The sequence below is a fragment of the Amphimedon queenslandica genome, unplaced genomic scaffold (assembly GCF_000090795.2).
Source record: "Amphimedon queenslandica unplaced genomic scaffold, v1.1 AMPQUscaffold_12856, whole genome shotgun sequence".
Taxonomy (NCBI): Eukaryota; Metazoa; Porifera; class Demospongiae; order Haplosclerida; family Niphatidae; genus Amphimedon; species Amphimedon queenslandica.
In genome coordinates, this window is record NW_003546908.1 from 2,803 (window position 1) to 19,885 (window position 17,083).

At 32.6% G+C, this 17,083-nt stretch overlaps 2 protein-coding genes and 1 long non-coding RNA gene across 3 annotated transcripts in view; all 3 read left to right on the forward strand.

Moving 5' to 3' along the window:
• Positions 1 to 371: 371 nt before the first annotated feature.
• On the forward strand, positions 372 to 11,079 carry LOC109586500 (mucin-like protein). Its single transcript, XM_020002693.1, has 18 exons — positions 372 to 391; positions 462 to 658; positions 5,038 to 5,243; positions 5,288 to 5,642; positions 5,744 to 5,998; positions 6,053 to 6,303; positions 6,377 to 6,479; positions 7,282 to 7,437; positions 7,495 to 7,620; positions 7,667 to 7,797; positions 7,847 to 7,978; positions 8,021 to 8,141; positions 8,196 to 8,318; positions 8,364 to 8,584; positions 8,632 to 8,729; positions 8,879 to 9,023; positions 10,603 to 10,820; positions 10,874 to 11,079. Exons 1-18 carry the CDS (start codon positions 372 to 374, stop codon positions 10,932 to 10,934), a joined length of 2,919 nt encoding a protein of 972 aa, XP_019858252.1. The 3' UTR covers positions 10,935 to 11,079.
• Positions 11,080 to 13,513: 2,434 nt separating this feature from the next.
• Positions 13,514 to 14,585, forward strand: LOC109586503 (uncharacterized). The gene is made up of 5 exons (XR_002187060.1): positions 13,514 to 13,836; positions 13,933 to 13,986; positions 14,275 to 14,310; positions 14,358 to 14,428; positions 14,477 to 14,585. It is a non-coding gene; the product is annotated as an uncharacterized LOC109586503 (long non-coding RNA).
• A 593-nt stretch (positions 14,586 to 15,178) lies between these two features.
• Positions 15,179 to 17,083, forward strand: part of LOC109586501 (protein sidekick-2-like) — a 3,193-nt gene continuing 1,288 nt past the window's right edge. Inside the window, exons 1-4 of the mRNA XM_020002694.1 lie at positions 15,179 to 15,647; positions 15,867 to 16,028; positions 16,083 to 16,265; positions 16,665 to 17,006. Of these exons, the coding sequence (XP_019858253.1) occupies positions 15,242 to 15,647; positions 15,867 to 16,028; positions 16,083 to 16,265; positions 16,665 to 17,006 (1,093 nt within the window). The 5' untranslated portion in view covers positions 15,179 to 15,241. The remainder of the gene's footprint in view (positions 15,648 to 15,866; positions 16,029 to 16,082; positions 16,266 to 16,664; positions 17,007 to 17,083) is intronic.

A 17,083-nucleotide genomic window follows, 5' to 3' on the forward strand; every position in this document is an offset into this window, starting at 1 on the left:
GGCCATTGCATGAGAAGTGGTTTGGAGCTGTAGGGCAGATTTGTATGAAGAGAATAAAAATTAGCTTGCAAAAGTACAATTGAATTGCTTCAAAATTAGGCCAAAACGATAGGCTGTAATACATGGTACTTTGTTAAAAAATACTCCAAAAGAATTCATTCCCTACCTATAGTGGCTATGCAAACCAATAAGTAATCTATGACCCAAAATAAAAGGAGCTCCAGCTTGAATCATAAAATAGCTATTTCACAACAAATACTTATAGACCTACATGAAAAATTTATGACCTGCTATACTTTCAATTTTGTGTAATCAAGGGACAATCAATGCTAAATTATATTTAAAAATAAATGTGATCTACAAGATTAACCATGTTGCTTAGACATTTGCTGTATAGATTTTTTGGTTTAATTTTTTTCACCTTATACTGATACTCTTATTTTTATTTATTTTTTTCATAGTTCCTTGGGGGCTTTGCTAGTCAATGGTCCTTACTCCTCTCATGTCTTCCGATACAATCCATTTTTTAATAATTTAAACTATTCAAGGTATGATGATGAATTTCACTCAACATGTTGCACCAGGACTCAGAACTGTGAGCTATTTAGAGAACGACGACCAGTCAAGACATGCACTGGCTATGTACCACCAAGGCAAAGTGAGTTATTGTATTTCTGATAGTTGACTACATATTGATGCAATACATGTACATAAATCTAAATGGTAATTTGGAGGATCAAAATTTTAACAAATTTTGTGATTTGATAATCACTTTTCAAAGTAAAGGCTTGCTTACAATATTGCGATAGGCTTGACGTTACATTATATGTTGACACTGGAATAGGATTTGGTTCTATTCAGACTATTCTAGGGGAAAGCATGCGTCAAAAGGTCAAATCACCCACACTTTTGATTAAAAATTGACGGTACACTGGCCTAGCATCATATTGTATACCTGCCACTTTAAACTGGCTATGTGAACCAATTAAGGCACATGGCCTTAAATTCTAAAAAGTAAAACTCACTAATTACTAAAATTTAGCACTTTGTCAAATTTTACTGCTCTAATATTACTACCTATCCAGTATTTATGATAATTTATTGTGAAAATACCTCTAGTGTTCTCCACAGAATTTGGTGTTTTGCATCAACTTTGAGCTGGTTCTAATTAAAATAGATTATTTGTGAATTTTTAAAAGTTGTTCAAAAGTTGAGCCAATGTCTAATTAGTCAAAAATAATTATTTTGGATACATACACATGGTCTTACCTTGTATATCAAATTTGAGCTAATTCTAATTAAATTTGGGGATTTTTTGTATTTCAAAATGCCATGTATTGTATTATAGTGCCTTATACCTGATGAAGCATGCTGTTTAGCTATTTAAGCATGCTTTGTGGGAAACCCTGAATGGTGCCGATGTCCAAAAGTTGTACTTTATTGTCATTAAATTTAGCATTTTAATAGAGCTGTTGCATGGAAGTAATCAATGGGAGGGTGTGGCTAAAATTTAGCTAAATTGCCTGCCATATTGGGTGGCAAGAAGGCCAAGAGTTTACATGGGGGAATGGGGGGAATAGAGAAAAAAATCTGAATAAATTCTACAGTTGATATTTCAGGCTAATGCAAAGTAAGAGATGAAGATATTGACTGAAGAACTTCTATAGTATTCTGCAGTGAAGTATTTTTCAAGTTACAGCCATTTTAAGAAAGTGCCAAAAATTTGAAAAATACCCAAGGCTATAGCCCAAGGTTTTTTTCAAAAAATGGCCTCAAAATTACCCCGAATTTTTATTACATTTTTTGATACACATTGATGTTCTTATGCTGTGTAGAAAGTTTGAGCTGATTCTGACTTTAATTTTTCAAGTTACGGCCATTTTAATAAAATGCCAAAAATTTGAAAAATACCCAAGGCTATAGCCCAAGGTTTTTTCCAAAAAATGGCTCCGAAATCACCCCAAATTTTTATTACATTTTCTGATACATATTAATGTCCTTATACTGTGTAGAAAGTTTGAGCTGATTCCGACTTTAATTTTTCAAGTCCCGGCCATTTTAAGAAAGTGCCAAAATTTGAAAAATACCCAAGGCTATAGCCCATGATTTTTCTCAAAAAATAGCTTCGAAATCACCCCAAATTTTTATTACATTTTCTGATACATATTAATGTCTTTATGCTGTGTAGAAAGTTTGAGCTGATTCCGACTTTAAATTTTCAAGTTACAGCCATTTTAAGAAAGTGCAAAAAATTTGAAAAATAGCCCAAGGTTTTTTCCAAAAAATGGCTTCGAAATCACCCCAAATTTTATTACATTTTCTGATACATATTATTGTCCTTATGCTGTGTAGAAAGTTTGAGCTGATTCCGACTTTAATTTTTCAAGTCCCGGCCATTTTAAGAAAGTGCCAAAATTTGAAAAATACCCAAGGCTATAGCCCATGATTTTTCTCAAAAAATAGCTTCGAAATCACCCCAAATTTTTATTACATTTTCTGATACATATTAATGTCCTTATGCTGTGTAGAAAGTTTGAGCTGATTCCGACTTTAAATTTTCAAGTTACAGCCATTTTAAGAAAGTGCAAAAAATTTGAAAAATAGCCCAAGGTTTTTTCCAAAAAATGGCTCCGAAATCACCCCAAATTTTATTACATTTTCTGATACATATTATTGTCCTTATGCTGTGTAGAAAGTTTGAGCTGATTCCGACTTTAATTTTTCAAGTCCCGGCCATTTTAAGAAAGTGCCAAAATTTGAAAAATACCCTAGGCTATAGCCTTGGGTATTTTTTTATAGCCTTGGGTATTTTTTTATCCTAAGGTTTTTCCCAAAAAATGGCTCCGAAATCACCCCAAATTTTTATTACATTTTCTGATACGTATTAATGTCCTTATGCTGTGTAGAAAGTTTGAGCTGATTCTGACTTTAATTTTTCAAGTCAAAGCCATTTTAAGAAAGTGCCAAAATTTGAAAATTACCCAAGGCTATAGCCCATGATTTTTCTCAAAAAAATGGCTCCGAAATCACCCCAAATTTTTATTACATTTTCTGATACATATTATTGTCCTTATGCTGTGTAGAAAGTTTGAGCTGATTCCGATTTTAATTTTTCAAGTCACGGCCATTTTAAGAAAGTGCCAAAATTTGAAAAATACCCAAGGCTATAGCCTTGGGTATTTTTTTATCCCAAGGTTTTTTCCAAAAAATGGCTCCGAAATCACCCCAAATTTTTATTACATTTTCTGATACATATTAATGTCCTTATGCTGTGTAGAAAGTTTGAGCTGATTCTGACTTTAATTTTTCAAGTCACAGCCATTTTAAAAAAGTGCCAAAATTTGAAAATTACCCAAGGCTATAGCCCATGATTTTTCTCAAAAAATGGCTCCGAAATCACCCCAAATTTTTATTACATTTTCTGATACATATTATTGTCCTTATGCTGTGTAGAAAGTTTGAGCTGATTCCAACTTTAAATTTTCAAGTTACAGCCATTTTAAGAAAGTGCCAAAAATTTGAAAAATACCCAAGGCTATAGCCCATGGTTTTTTCCAAAATATGGCTCCAAAATCACCCCAAATTTTAATTACATTTTCTGATATATATTGATGTCCTTATGCTTTTTAAGCTGATCTCAAATTTCATAAGAATATTTTAAACAAAATCTCCAAAGGTCTATTATATTTTACTTGTAGAAGTGGTAAAATGGAATTGGTTTCTCTTTTTATAAAATGAGTTTGATTTGGTTCCTGTTCAAGCTAGGAGACATTGATGGTGCCAAATTATGCCCAGTCTATTGCTCAGTTTTTGAGGCTAGAATTGCTTAGTCAGAATTAGTTTTTGAATTTGTTAAAGAGCCAGAAAGAACATAGCAATAGTACTAGCAGCTATGAAACACCTCGTTCTTCATTTTTATCTTTTTAAACTACAATACCATGCAATTGATTTAATTGTTAATTTTGTTTGGTTTAGTTGTTTTTGTTCAATTCTTTTGTATGTTACCAATTCATCACATCACTACTAGATCTACTCCTTTACTTCTAGATACCGGTATACAAGCACATTATATTGTTGCCATTCTTCAATATATTAGCACTATAACATCAAATTCCTCTCTCATTTAACTTTAATACCTTCAAGAATAATGAATATTTCTATAAAATAATAATTAGGTAATTTTTTCCATTTATGCAGCAATTTTTTTTAAGATCATGTTTTTGACAGTAAAGTAATGCCCAGTATTATTATTTCTGCTCCACTTTTTTGGAATATACAATGTAGCTTTTACACATAATGACTTGTCCTAGGAGTTTTTGCATAATGAAAAGACACAACAAAAGATTATGGATAATACAGTGGGAATGGTGTACTCAATGGTACCATATGAAATGTGTAAATGTAACTATAAGAAACAATCTGAGAATTTTGACAAAAATAAGTGTGCACATAGAACTTGCAAAAAATCATACCAACAAATTAATGGCAAATATGATCAAATTTGTGAACTTTAATACCAACAAAATAACAGTTCCTCAGTATGGATGATCACATCGAACCAAGCACTGCAAACAATAGATAACCACAGTTAACTATAAATAACCACAGATAACCATAGATAACCACATTTAACCAGTAACCACAGATAACCATAGATAACCACAGTTAACCATAGATAACCACACTTAACCACAGATAACCATAAATAACCACAGTTAACCATAGATAACCACAGATAACCACAGCTAACCATCAGTAACCACTGATAACCACAGTTAACCATAGATAATCACAGTTAACCATAGATAACCACAGTTAACATAGATAACTCGATATAACCAAAGCTAATTACAGGTAACCTAGATAGCCACATGCAGATGATGCAGGTAAATGCCACCACAAGACAGCTAAATAAACTCAAACAAAGCACAGGGCAAGCCATGTCATTGGTTCTGCACCACTAATGTACATAACCGTTTGATTGCATCTGTGCAACAGCTCTATTATTGTCATAAAATTCTTTTGTATCTATCTTAGCCTTGGTCTGGGGTGATCCTCACATTAATACTCTTGATGATGCCACATATACTTTCAATGGACTTGGGGAATATGTTCTGTTGCGTACTATTAATGCTGATTTTGAAATACAAGCACGTACTAAACTTGCCACACCCAACACAACTGCTACAGTATTCAGTGCTGTTGCTTTGACTAGTGACAAGGACAGGACTGAAGTAGTTGAGGTAAGAGAGTAAAATAGCATGATTTATTATAATTTTTTAATTAGATACAAGTTGATAATGACAAAAATCAAAATTTAATTATCCTCTATAATGGTAATGATGTGAGTGCTAATCTCTCCGCTGTTAATGACACACTGGACTATAATACTGTGTCACTAGCAAGAGAAACACAAGATGTAATATCTGTTGCATTGTCAAGTGGTGTATCCCTCAATGCCACCTTGAGATTAGGCATCCTTTCATTCACAATGGTAGTACCAGAAACATACATGAAAAAAACAATGGGACTTCAAGGAAACTTTGATGGAGACAAAACTAATGATTTTGTTAATAGAGAAGGAAACATGATTCCATACAACTCATCTGATGCTGATATATACCATAATTTTGGACAAACATGTATGTAATTAATTGTTGCTGAAAAATGAAAGATTTTGTTAAAAATTTATGTACCAGTATACTATTTCATTGGAACATAATTATTATACTTATTTTTATAGGGCAAATTCAAAGTGATCAAGAAAGCCTGTTCACTTATGCTCCTGAAAGGACATATGCAAGTTACTCCAATCCAAACCATGTTCCAGTATTTCTTGATCAAATTGATCCTGAAACTAGAGCAGAAGCTGAGAGAATATGTGGAGGGTCTAATAAGATTGAGTGTATTTTTGATTACAGTCAAACAAAGAATGAAGAATTAGCATTAGACACTCAGACAACAATGGAACAAAATGAACTGAACAAGCGAATAGGAAGTGAGTAGATAGCAAAATTTACTTGTATCAGTTACTACAATTTCTTTTCTTTAGATAACTTACCTCCAGTAATTGAAGCTAGTGATAATTTCATGCTAACAGTAGGAGAAACTGCACTATACACAATAAATATCACAGACCCTGGAGACACTATCAGTGTTACTATTGATGGAGAGTTTCCATACACACTTGATCAAGATGGATCATTATGGACACTTAATGTAATCCATTCTTCTCTTTTTGAATTCTCATTTACTGTGATAGCAAGTGACTCATTCAATGCAACATCAGTAATAACTCCTCAAGTATGTATTTTCAAGTTACTATAGCACAGTGTATTTGTTCTTCAAGTATACAATTACTAGTATTATTGTATAGGTGAGAATTTGTGGTTGTCATACAGATAGAGGTAGCTGTACTGTTGAAGGTGTACAGAATGCTTCCAGTAACCCATTGATTTTAATATGCGATTGTATTGAAGGTACAGGAAATTTTAATTAATGATTAATGGCTTATATTGTATAAACTACATGTAGCATAATTTGTGCAAGCCATAAGGCCACTCCAATTCAGGGTTTCCCACAAAAGCAAACTTTATGAGCTGACAAGCATTATATATATATACAGTACATGTAGGTACCCATACATGGCTTTGGGGCAACTTGAAATTAAAATTCACAAAAAATCAGTTTTGTATACGTAGTACATTGTATCAGAAAAGTTATAAAAGTAGAAAATTCTCTCCTAGTTTTTTTTACCTAAATTTGGCCAAAGACCCTTACTTTAAAAGTACAGAGATTTTGACCCAAGCTACTTTAAAATTTATAATAAACCAGTTTTCATTGGAATCAGCTCAATGTTAAAATAAAATACAAGTAAAATATGTACATGTACATGCATTACAAAACTTATTGAAGTGGAGAACTTTTTCTTGTCATTTTTGGTAAAATTTAGCCAAAGACTTTGTACATAGTATGTAACAAGACTTTGCTACACAACATAAGAACATTTACATGGATGTAGAAAATTTCAAAAGTGGAGGATTCTTTTTAGCCTAATTTTTGATGAACTTTAAACTTCACTGACAAGAATGCTCATGGGCATTAGCCAGAATTCTGTGGGAAGCCCTGATTCCTTCTTTTATGGGCAGGGCTGAACCGCTTTATTAATATAAATTGAAATTCTTGATATTGCAATATAAATTGATGTACTTGTTATTTACCAGTGAGGGCAAACAATGAGTCTAATTGGAGTGGCCTAATTGCTTTTGTTTTATTTCGTAGCATACAATGGAAAGTACTGTGAGGATGATTTTGATGGTTGTATTGAAGTATCATGCTTCAATGATGCACCATGTACTGATGTACCAGCACCTGGAACTGGTGCCACTTGCCCACCTTGTCCTAGTGGATACACTGGAAATGGATTAATATGTGATGGTGAGTAGAGCCATTTTTCTGGGTTATTGTTTCGTTATAATATTTATACATAATCAGATATTGATGAATGCAATTCAACTAGTACCAGCAATTGTTCTCATTTCTGTAACAATACTATTGGTAGTTATCAGTGTACATGTATGTCTGGATATGAGCTTCATAGTGATGGGAGATCATGCAATGGTAAATATAAATATGAATAAATTAACCTTTTAACTAAATGTGATAGAAATTAATGAATGTAAAAGGCTACTTGATAATTGCCAGCAAGAATGCATGAATACTGATGGATCCTTCAGTTGTAGTTGTTATGATGGGTTCTTACTACAAGATGATGGTCGTAGTTGTCATAGTAAGCTAGTACTTTAAAGTTTCGTCCTATTTTTGTCTTCAATTAATTTTTTAATAGATGATCCTAACAGAGAATGTTTGCATGATAGCGTGTGTGAGCAGTTTTGTGTTTATGATAATTACACTAAGACTGAAAATTGTTCCTGTCAAAGTGGGTATGATTTATCATCTAACATGGCAAACTGCACAGGTAAAAATAAAAATAATTACAACTTATGATCTGTTTATTCAGATATTGATGAGTGCTCAGAGAGCTAATCCTTGTACTCAGATTTGTATCAACACCATAGGAAGCTTTGAGTGTAACTGCTCAGATGGATTTCAACTCCAGTCTGATGGGTTTACTTGTACAGGTAAACTCAGATTGGCAACAGTGCCATTAAATACTCTATTAATGTTTTTATTAGATATTGATGAGTGTCTAGTGCTAGGCTCTTGTCAAGAGCCTAGGATAAGATGTGTGAATAGTCCTGGAAGTTTTGACTGCTTCTGTCCACTAGGAACAGTCTTTCAGGATGGATCATGTAAAGGTAACTGTTAGTCTTAATTACACTTCCATTTTATGAATTACTTAGTTTTTTTGGAACCCATTCCTTCCTCATTTGCAAGCTCAAAATCCTCTGCATATTTTTCATCAACTGTTAATTCATCTCCTGTTATGTCTACATATTTTGGCAGTTTTACAAATTCACCTTCTTCCTCACTGGCAGTTTCCTCACCATCAGTTACTCCTACTCCCTCACTTCCAGAAAATTCAGGAGTGATTGTTGTTTTAAGTGGAACTGACAAAAGCAATGTATGTAGCATATTAAAAGTCTTTGTTACATTTATACTTTTGTTTAGTTTGATATTGAGAGTTTTAAAAATGTAACTGCAGAAGCTTTGAATGATTATTGTATTACCAATGACTGTACTAGTGTTTCTTCTGAAAAGAGAAAAAGGTAAACCGTGTAATGTATAGCTAGAATTTTTATGGCCCAAATTTATTTACTATGGCATAATAAAGATTAAGTCATTAAATTTATGTTATTTAAAATTCAAAAAATTGCAGAATTTTTGGGCCATGTATTTAGACAATCTCATATTCTAGGGTAGCAGTAAATAATTTGATAGAAGCTAATGATATAGTTATAACTGAAATCACTGAAACAAATAATGGACTAAGAGTGACGTTTTACATCAAAGGACAATCTGGATCTCCTTTTGATGCCAATGCAGTAGTGGCAGCTATAAAGGCAAGCTAATAATAGATGAGTTTTGTTTAAGTCAAGTCTAAGGAGTAATAATTTTAATAGAGCTTTTATTCCAATGTACATTACAGCCTAGAAATTGTCTTTTAATATTTTAGGCATATTGAGGCAAAGCCTGAATTCAAACTTGGGGTCAATTACAATTGTAATTGTAATTAGAGGCTCAATTACAATTATTACAACATAATTGTAATTGTAATATAATTGAGGCTTAAGCCTGAACAGAATGTAATTAGAATTTTAATCAAAATTAACTTGCCAACTACAGACTCAATACAGATGCTGGGAATATGTGACAATCAGGACTTCCTAGTACAAGCATAGTGATAAGCTTCTTTTCAGCTCCTGAGGTGTGCTATTTAGCTTGCTCAGTAGAGCTTTATACATGTAGATAACCTTGACCCATATGAAAATTGATAGAAGAGAATTTTCTATTTTTGTGATTTTTTATTCATGTTCTGATGACGTATATGTAGTTTAAAGTGATTCTAATCAAAATTTGAAATTTGAAAGTTAACCAAAAATTTGGCTTGAGACTTCATACAAATAGTTTAGGGTCATTGGCTATACTTTGTCAAAAAACTTATATCGATGAAAAAATTCTCAGTTTAATTTGTTCTGATGCATGTATGTGTATTTATGTTGTATAGAAAGTTTGAGTAGATTCAGATATAAATTAAATTTTTTATTAATTTTATCAATAATTGGAGAAAAGTCTCCATGTACAGCTCCTTGGTCAAATTTTTTCAAAAATGTCAAGGAAACATTCTAAATTTTTATAATTGTTCTGATGCATGCAGTATACATGTGCTTATGTTGTGTATAAAGTTTGAACTCATTTCAATCAAAATTAGATTTTCACAAATTTTTATAGGGTCTTTTGGTAAAATTTTGCCATAAATGTCAAGGAGAGATCTCTCCAGTTTTATAATTTTTCCTGATACTTAACACATATTTGTCATATAGAAAGTTTATGTTCTAATTAAAATTGAATTTTCTAACTATAATTTTTAAGCTGCTCAAAAAATAATACACAATCCTGTACTAAACTTTCTCAAAATGTCTGCAGTAATTTTTTTATGCATTAATAGTTTTTTATGATACAACATGTTCTGATGTAGTGTATCTAATTTGGATTTTTAATGAATTTTTAGATTAATTTGCTCCAACTATTGTGTTTAGCTCATTTTAGCTTGCTTTGTAAAATACCCTGGTAACAATAATGTTATAGCTTCTATGACAGCTGAACTGCAACCAGTACTTAAAGTTCAACAGCTGTCACCATCTACTAAACCAGTAACTTCTCTATTTTAAAGCAAATCCATCTTTCTGTTTTATCTAAAACATAGAATTTGTAATTACAACTATTGAGTCTATATTGTAATTGAGATTTAATAAAATGTAACTGACCCCAGGTCTGGCCCTGATAGTAAAAATTTAATCTGCATTATTATAACACTCTTAAGCCTTGCATCAATAGGTCGGATTGCCCATGCAATTTTTACCATTACGTTGACTGTAATAAGCCTAGCTTTAAATTTTTATGTGTAATTTTCTATTATAGGCAGCTGATTCAAAATATGCTAATGCTGGGTTCACAATTGCTGGTGTTACAATACTAAATTCACCATCATCTACTATTGTGGTGACACCAACTGCTTCAGTAACTCCTACAGATGATGGGCTACCTGTTGTACAAATAACAGGAATAACAAAAGTTGTTGTAATCGGGATCTTAATCATATTGATAATAATAATAATCAGCATTTTATGGTTCATATGGTAAGTTGACCTTCAATTAATAGTATACAGCAATTATATATTGACATTAATAGTGAAAGTGATAAGAAAAAAGCCAAGGTGATAGCTCTGGTGTTATTCTTGAGAAAGAATTGAATAAAGAAGATAAGGAAACTATCCTCTAATGTTACTATTAACCTAATTATTAAACCTGCCGAATGTGCTGAGAATCTAACAATAATAGTTTCATTTCATGTAGTTTGCCATTGTTAGTTTTTTAGGGTATTTTTGCATTCCATAAGTGTGTCAAAAATTATGTAGATATAGCTGCATATGAATTTGCAATAATTTGCTACCCTTCATGCTAATGCAACTTAGACTAACAATAACGACAGCTTTTATTGTAACTTTCAGTCTAGGTAAAATAAATGTTTCACAGTTTATATAACAAACAGATTCAGTTTCTATACTATGCATTTTTTGTTGGATTACAAAAACTGAATCTTTTCAGTATGATAAACTATCAAAATAGTTTTAAAGGTTTATCTAGCATAGATATAAAAGTTGCATTAAAAACTGTCATAATTGATTTTGTTTCACGTAATTTTAGTATAAAAGTGTTCAGTTAGTCATAGTTAAAGAGTTACATGTCTAGTGGTGATGAGGTTCTTAATACTCTTTACTTTTTTATCCTTGCTACCAGTTACCATTATCAGCTTTCATCAGGTAAATATTACTAAAGATGGTGAACGAGAGCATTTTCTTTGCAGTGGTCAACCACTGATTCAAGACACTATCGCTGTACTATCTACAAATCTCACCCATAACATTGCCTCTAATATATCATTTTGTCTGATCAACGCATCATATTCTCTTGCACTAGTCAGTGATTCCTCTTTGAATGCTTGTGTTATATAGTGTGAGAAATCTTCTGGTGTATTAGCATTCACTAACATGCCCAGTTTGACTTTACAAAGGTTAATTTTGAAAGGTTGTGGTGGACATTTGAGAGGTTTGGATGCAACTGTGCCCATTAATTTCACTGATTCTGGAGTTTACTTCACTCAATACCAGTCAGCTGTTTTTATGTTTCTAAACATTAATGTACTATCAATGGATGGGGTACAAATTGCTCAATATTATGGTTTTGCTATACTAGCCATTAACCCATTGAGTGCATTTATAAAAGGCATCACAGTATGTCTGTCCACAACAAAAGAAAATATTGGTTCTGGAATTTTCCTGCTTTTCACTGACAGTAGTAAACATTTAGAGCAATTGGAGACATCAAGTTATCCCATTAATGTTACAATACAAGATGCTGTAATGTTTAATAATACAGCCAACATCAGTAAACCTTGCTGCCTCTCGTACTTGAAAGAAAGCAATGCAGGACCGCTACCAATTATACATGGAAGTGGCATAACAGTTTACTATACTCAGCAGCAGTTCACACTTCACAGTCAACCTACTAGTTGATGGTCAGTCAGCCTTTATTCACAATAGTGGCTCCTTAGCTGGTGCAATCATGATATTTCATTATAACGATGATAAATCGAACAGTTCCACAATAATTTCAAATGCAAATTTTCATAACAATTATAATCTCAACTACTGCACTTTTGTGGGGGCTTCTGTTTCCTTTGTAGAATATTTTTCTGAGCAACACATTTTATCATTGAGTCAATTTGAATTTGAGCCTCTTTCATTGATTAATTGTCAATTTGTAGGTCATGGAAGACGACATGTAAAAATCTACAGTATCGTTAATATTGTTTCAATCAATCCCCAAAATTCTTTCAAAATAACCTTTGATAATGTTTCCTTTATAGGAAATGTTGCCACATGTTTGTTTGCAACTGCATACAAGGAAAGCAAGCTGATTCAGCTAGTATTCAAAAATACAGTGGCTCAGTTTCAGTATCATGGTGCTGAAAATCTTGGTTTACTTGTTGTATCAAATGTTCATAAATTATTTTTGATTGAATGCAACAATTTTTCGAGTAACATAGGTGGAGTATTTAATGTTACAAATACCATAGTAGTGTTGCAAGGTAATTTAGTCTTCACAAAGAATGAAGGAGAAGAAGGAGCTGTTTTTAGCCTCCATGGTAAAAGTAGGTTCCAACTTTACGATGGACTAAGAGCAACCTTTTTCCAGTAATACAGATACAATAAATGGAGCAATATTTACACTTGATTCTGACTGTTTGCATAATTGCAAATGTATGTTTCAAGCTTTGTAGTTTCAAATTTACATGGAGTATACCATTTTTGTAATAATTAGAATGTCATGAAAAACTATCAGTTATTGTTCATTGTGGTGAACAAAACTCTGGATGCTATATTTCCATGGAGATGTTGGTAGCATTATCTGTATGCTTTTGGTATAATTTGTTTTAATTATTCATTTAGGTTTCCAAAGTCACATAACAGACATTATCCTAAGTGTGTTACATTGAATATAATTAATTGTATAGTACCACTATTGATGCAGGTATGTGTATACTTAATAAAATAATTTTTCATGAAATGATTTATTATGCTACTATTGTTCAGAAAATTCAAGAAATGCGAAGAACTAGTCAATTGTGTCTATGATTCAGACTGGTCAATATTTTGTAATGGACATTATAGATCTTTTTTGGCGGAGTGATTGTTGGCTATGAAGGCGTTGTCAATGGCTACAGCTGTATGTGTTGCTCATTTTTGATCATGTAAAGAAATGTAATGTGAGTTAATTAACACTTCTAGAATAATACATAAATAGTATTTTTAAATTAGAAGCAATCTTTTTGTAAATAGAATATTGGAAATTGGTGTTAAGCTGTTGATTATTTTCTTCAAAATGGGTATGAAACATGTTTCTTTGCTCAACCTTTTTTATACAGAAAGTGTTGTTGTGGCTGATTCTATTTGAATGAAATCATCCCTGTCTTATGCTAGTTGTGCAGTAGATTTAAAGTAAAGAATCGGCAAAACTGTAGCTATGTTTAGTCCACTTTTTTCGTCTTCATCATTATCATCTCCTGTGAATCTAGTTGTCACAATATACGATGTAAGTTATACTGACTCATTAGTGACATCTATTGTTAATAACATTAGTAATAAAATTATGTTATTCCTTACAATAACTTGGAATTTTTTAATTCAGTTTAGAGAATACATACAGTACTTACAATGTATGTTGGATATAGCTCAATTCAATGTAAGCAAGTGTCATCACCACAGCAGAACAATGGTGTTTATTGTGGCATACCTTAATTGTAGCTAGAAATTTCTGTCGCCCAAATGTCTTGGAATTTTCATAAAATTGGCTTTTGCTGATTTTATTTTAGCAAAATCACCATGCCTTTTAATGCATAACAATTTTAAAGGTAAAATCTCCACAATTTTCAAAATCTGCGAATTTGCAGAAATTTTGGGCCACAGAAATTTCCATAGCATTTGTAATCAAAGTTTCATTTTTAAATTAATTCTTTTCTCTGTTAAACAGATAACATTTCCCATGGCACTACCAGTATAGTCCCAGGTCAATAAAAACTATTTTTGCTATATAAAATTTTTTGTTTTCTGTAGAATGACATTCCTGGCCAATTATTTTTGAGATGAAAATAGGCTTCAATGTTCTTCGTAAACAATAATGTAAAGTATGTGTACTTTTTACATTTTTTATCAATATTGCTTATTCCTTGTAGACTTAACAGAGTAACCTGAGAGCAAAAGTGTGGTCAAACAAGCATTTCTTTATGTTTGAGCTGTTTTTCATACTATTGTTTGATTTTTAAACATAAAATTGAAGTACAATTGAGTCAGTACTGCGCATGCGCAGATTACGCCCATGCAAATAATTGGATCCATTCCTGTCTCTTAAGGTGAGCATCCACTATGTAGTTTTTTACCAGTACCTTTGATGAGGCTGTGCAACATGTTGCATGAGGTTGAGAGTCTCTCTACTTCATGCAACATGCTACACAACCACATCAAAGGGTTAACCACAAGTTGCAAGCAACAATGCTGCATAGTGGATGCCCACCTTAACGGCATATAGCATGCTTAGTTGCCACATACTGAAATACCTCAAAACTGATATTCTGTTTATCTTTTTTAAAAAGTAAAATCTAGTGCTTTTAGTCCGTATTTCAGTCCGTTCCGTGTTATAGTCATGTCCTGCATGAAACTATACGACTAACTTCGAAACAGACTACAAATAGATTAAAGCAAGAGTAGATAATGATTAGAGGAGATAGGGTCTGCTTCATCACCGCGTAGGCGCGTAGAATTGAAAAGTCACATTCAGGCTATTTCCGTATTTTTTTTAGTTATTGCTATTTATTTTTGAATAACTAACTCAAAAATACTGAAAATAAGCGGACTACTATTCGGTGATCATGGTGATGAAGCAGGTGGGTATTGCACAGTAAGACGCTCTCCTCTACTGTTGCTATACAAGACTGGATGCCATGAAGTGTCTTGTGTGCTTTATTCTTGTTTTCTCATTATCAGTTGCTCAAGATTGTCCTCTACCAGCCAATGCTGATATATGGAATGCATTGGCTACCTTACTACTTGATGCTGATGGTAGTCAGTCATATTCTCCTAAGATAACAGGATCAGTTCAATATGTCTGTCAAGCTCAAGGGAACATGATTAATACTTATACAGAAATTTCTCTTATTGCTACATACACTCCTAACCCAGGAGAAGCAGAAACTACTAGGATATTGTCAATGGGATGTAGCAGTGGTACATGGAGTGGAATTACTCAAGATGGACTGAGTCCTCCTCCTGCCAGTGTTATTGGTGTTTCTCTAAGAACCAATTGTTTTCAATGTCGGGAAGGTTTTAGTCGTGAAACTAGATGTAGAGGTAATAATAAAAAATCTAACAGTAATAATAATAATTGCCTTCCTATCCCATCTGTTTTGGATGGCCAGTGCTGACTTTCTTTCTTGTCCTTTGTTTTATCTTTTGTCTTTTTATGTTTTTTTCCTCTTATTTCTTGTTTTGTCCTTAGTGTATTTTATGTGTGTTGTGTTGTATAACTATGATCATGTAATAATAATAATAATTGTTAACCTGATTTAGAGTGTGACAGTGCTTGTAATTCTGGACTGATGAGGTGTACTGGATCAGGTTCTGGTGATTGTTGTTTATCATTTGCTGCTAATGGTCAGTGCAGTAATGACCTATCCTGTTTATCATCAGGTCCTAACTATGTTGCTACTGAGAGTACTAACTTCACTTGCAGTATGTGAATCATAATTATATGTATTTTTTATCATTCTTATTGTTGTTATATAGCTTGCAATCTAACCTGTTCTGTCGGTTATTCTGTTAATTCCAATTGTACTGACTGTTATTTGGCTAGTATCTGTGATGCAGACAGTCCATGTATGAATGGAGGACAGTGTATACAGTATTCACCTCCTGATAATTATACTTGTAACTGTACTGGTACTGGATTCCAGGGAGTCAACTGTACTGGTGAGTAAATTACATGTATAAAATACATTGGCTAATTTGGCTTCAGTCATACAATAAAATAACTAAACATTTCTATATTTATTACGACTATTATGCTTGCATACCCTTCTCAATTTATTTTATGTGTCACATGCACTTGTTGTTCATACTACCGTATACGTCCAAATTTTCGAGGGTTCAAAATTTCGTGTTTTCAATGAAATTTGCTCAAAAGTTAATATTCGTGTGAGCTAATTTTCGTGTTCTGGCCATAGTCTACATACAATAGAATGGCATTAGAGGTGGTTTAAATTTCGTGGATTTAAGGTGAGCACGAAAATAACGAAATTTAATACACCTCGAAAATTAAGACGCGTACGGTATATTGTACTTTATTGTATAATTACTATTACTCCTCAGTTTCAGATCTTGTCACTGATGGTTCATGCCCTGCAAATATATCATTTCTCTTTGTAATTCGTGATTTAACCATCAATGTGCCATTGACAGAACCAGTTTGTATTCGATGCAGATTTTTTAGTAATCAAGGTGTTTTTATTTCCTTCTCTGATGGTATATGGAGGAAGGGTAGTACTGTACTAAGTGATGGTGACTTTAGTGGAAATGTCATAATATCAAGTACTTCTACTACATTGTTTCTTACTCTTGTGCATCCTGCTACTGTTGTTGATGTTGGTGACACACTGACATGCTCATCATCATCAGCTGATCAGAATTCTATTGTTACTATTGGAGCTTTTAGTGAGTTTATCATTTAATTACTTTGTATTTAATCAATTCTGTTTCATAGACTTTTAAACCCAAGAGTATCTCCTAAT

What these genes read in the sequence shown, in the direction of transcription:
- LOC109586500 (XM_020002693.1), top strand. Translation starts at nt 372, where the DNA reads ATGTTGCTTAGACATTTGCT. An exon ending in ACAGGACTGAAGTAGTTGAG is followed by an intron (nt 5,244 to 5,287) that starts GTAAGAGAGTAA and finishes TTTTTTAATTAG; the next exon opens with ATACAAGTTGATAATGACAA. An exon ending in CCATAATTTTGGACAAACAT is followed by an intron (nt 5,643 to 5,743) that starts GTATGTAATTAA and finishes TTATTTTTATAG; the next exon opens with GGCAAATTCAAAGTGATCAA.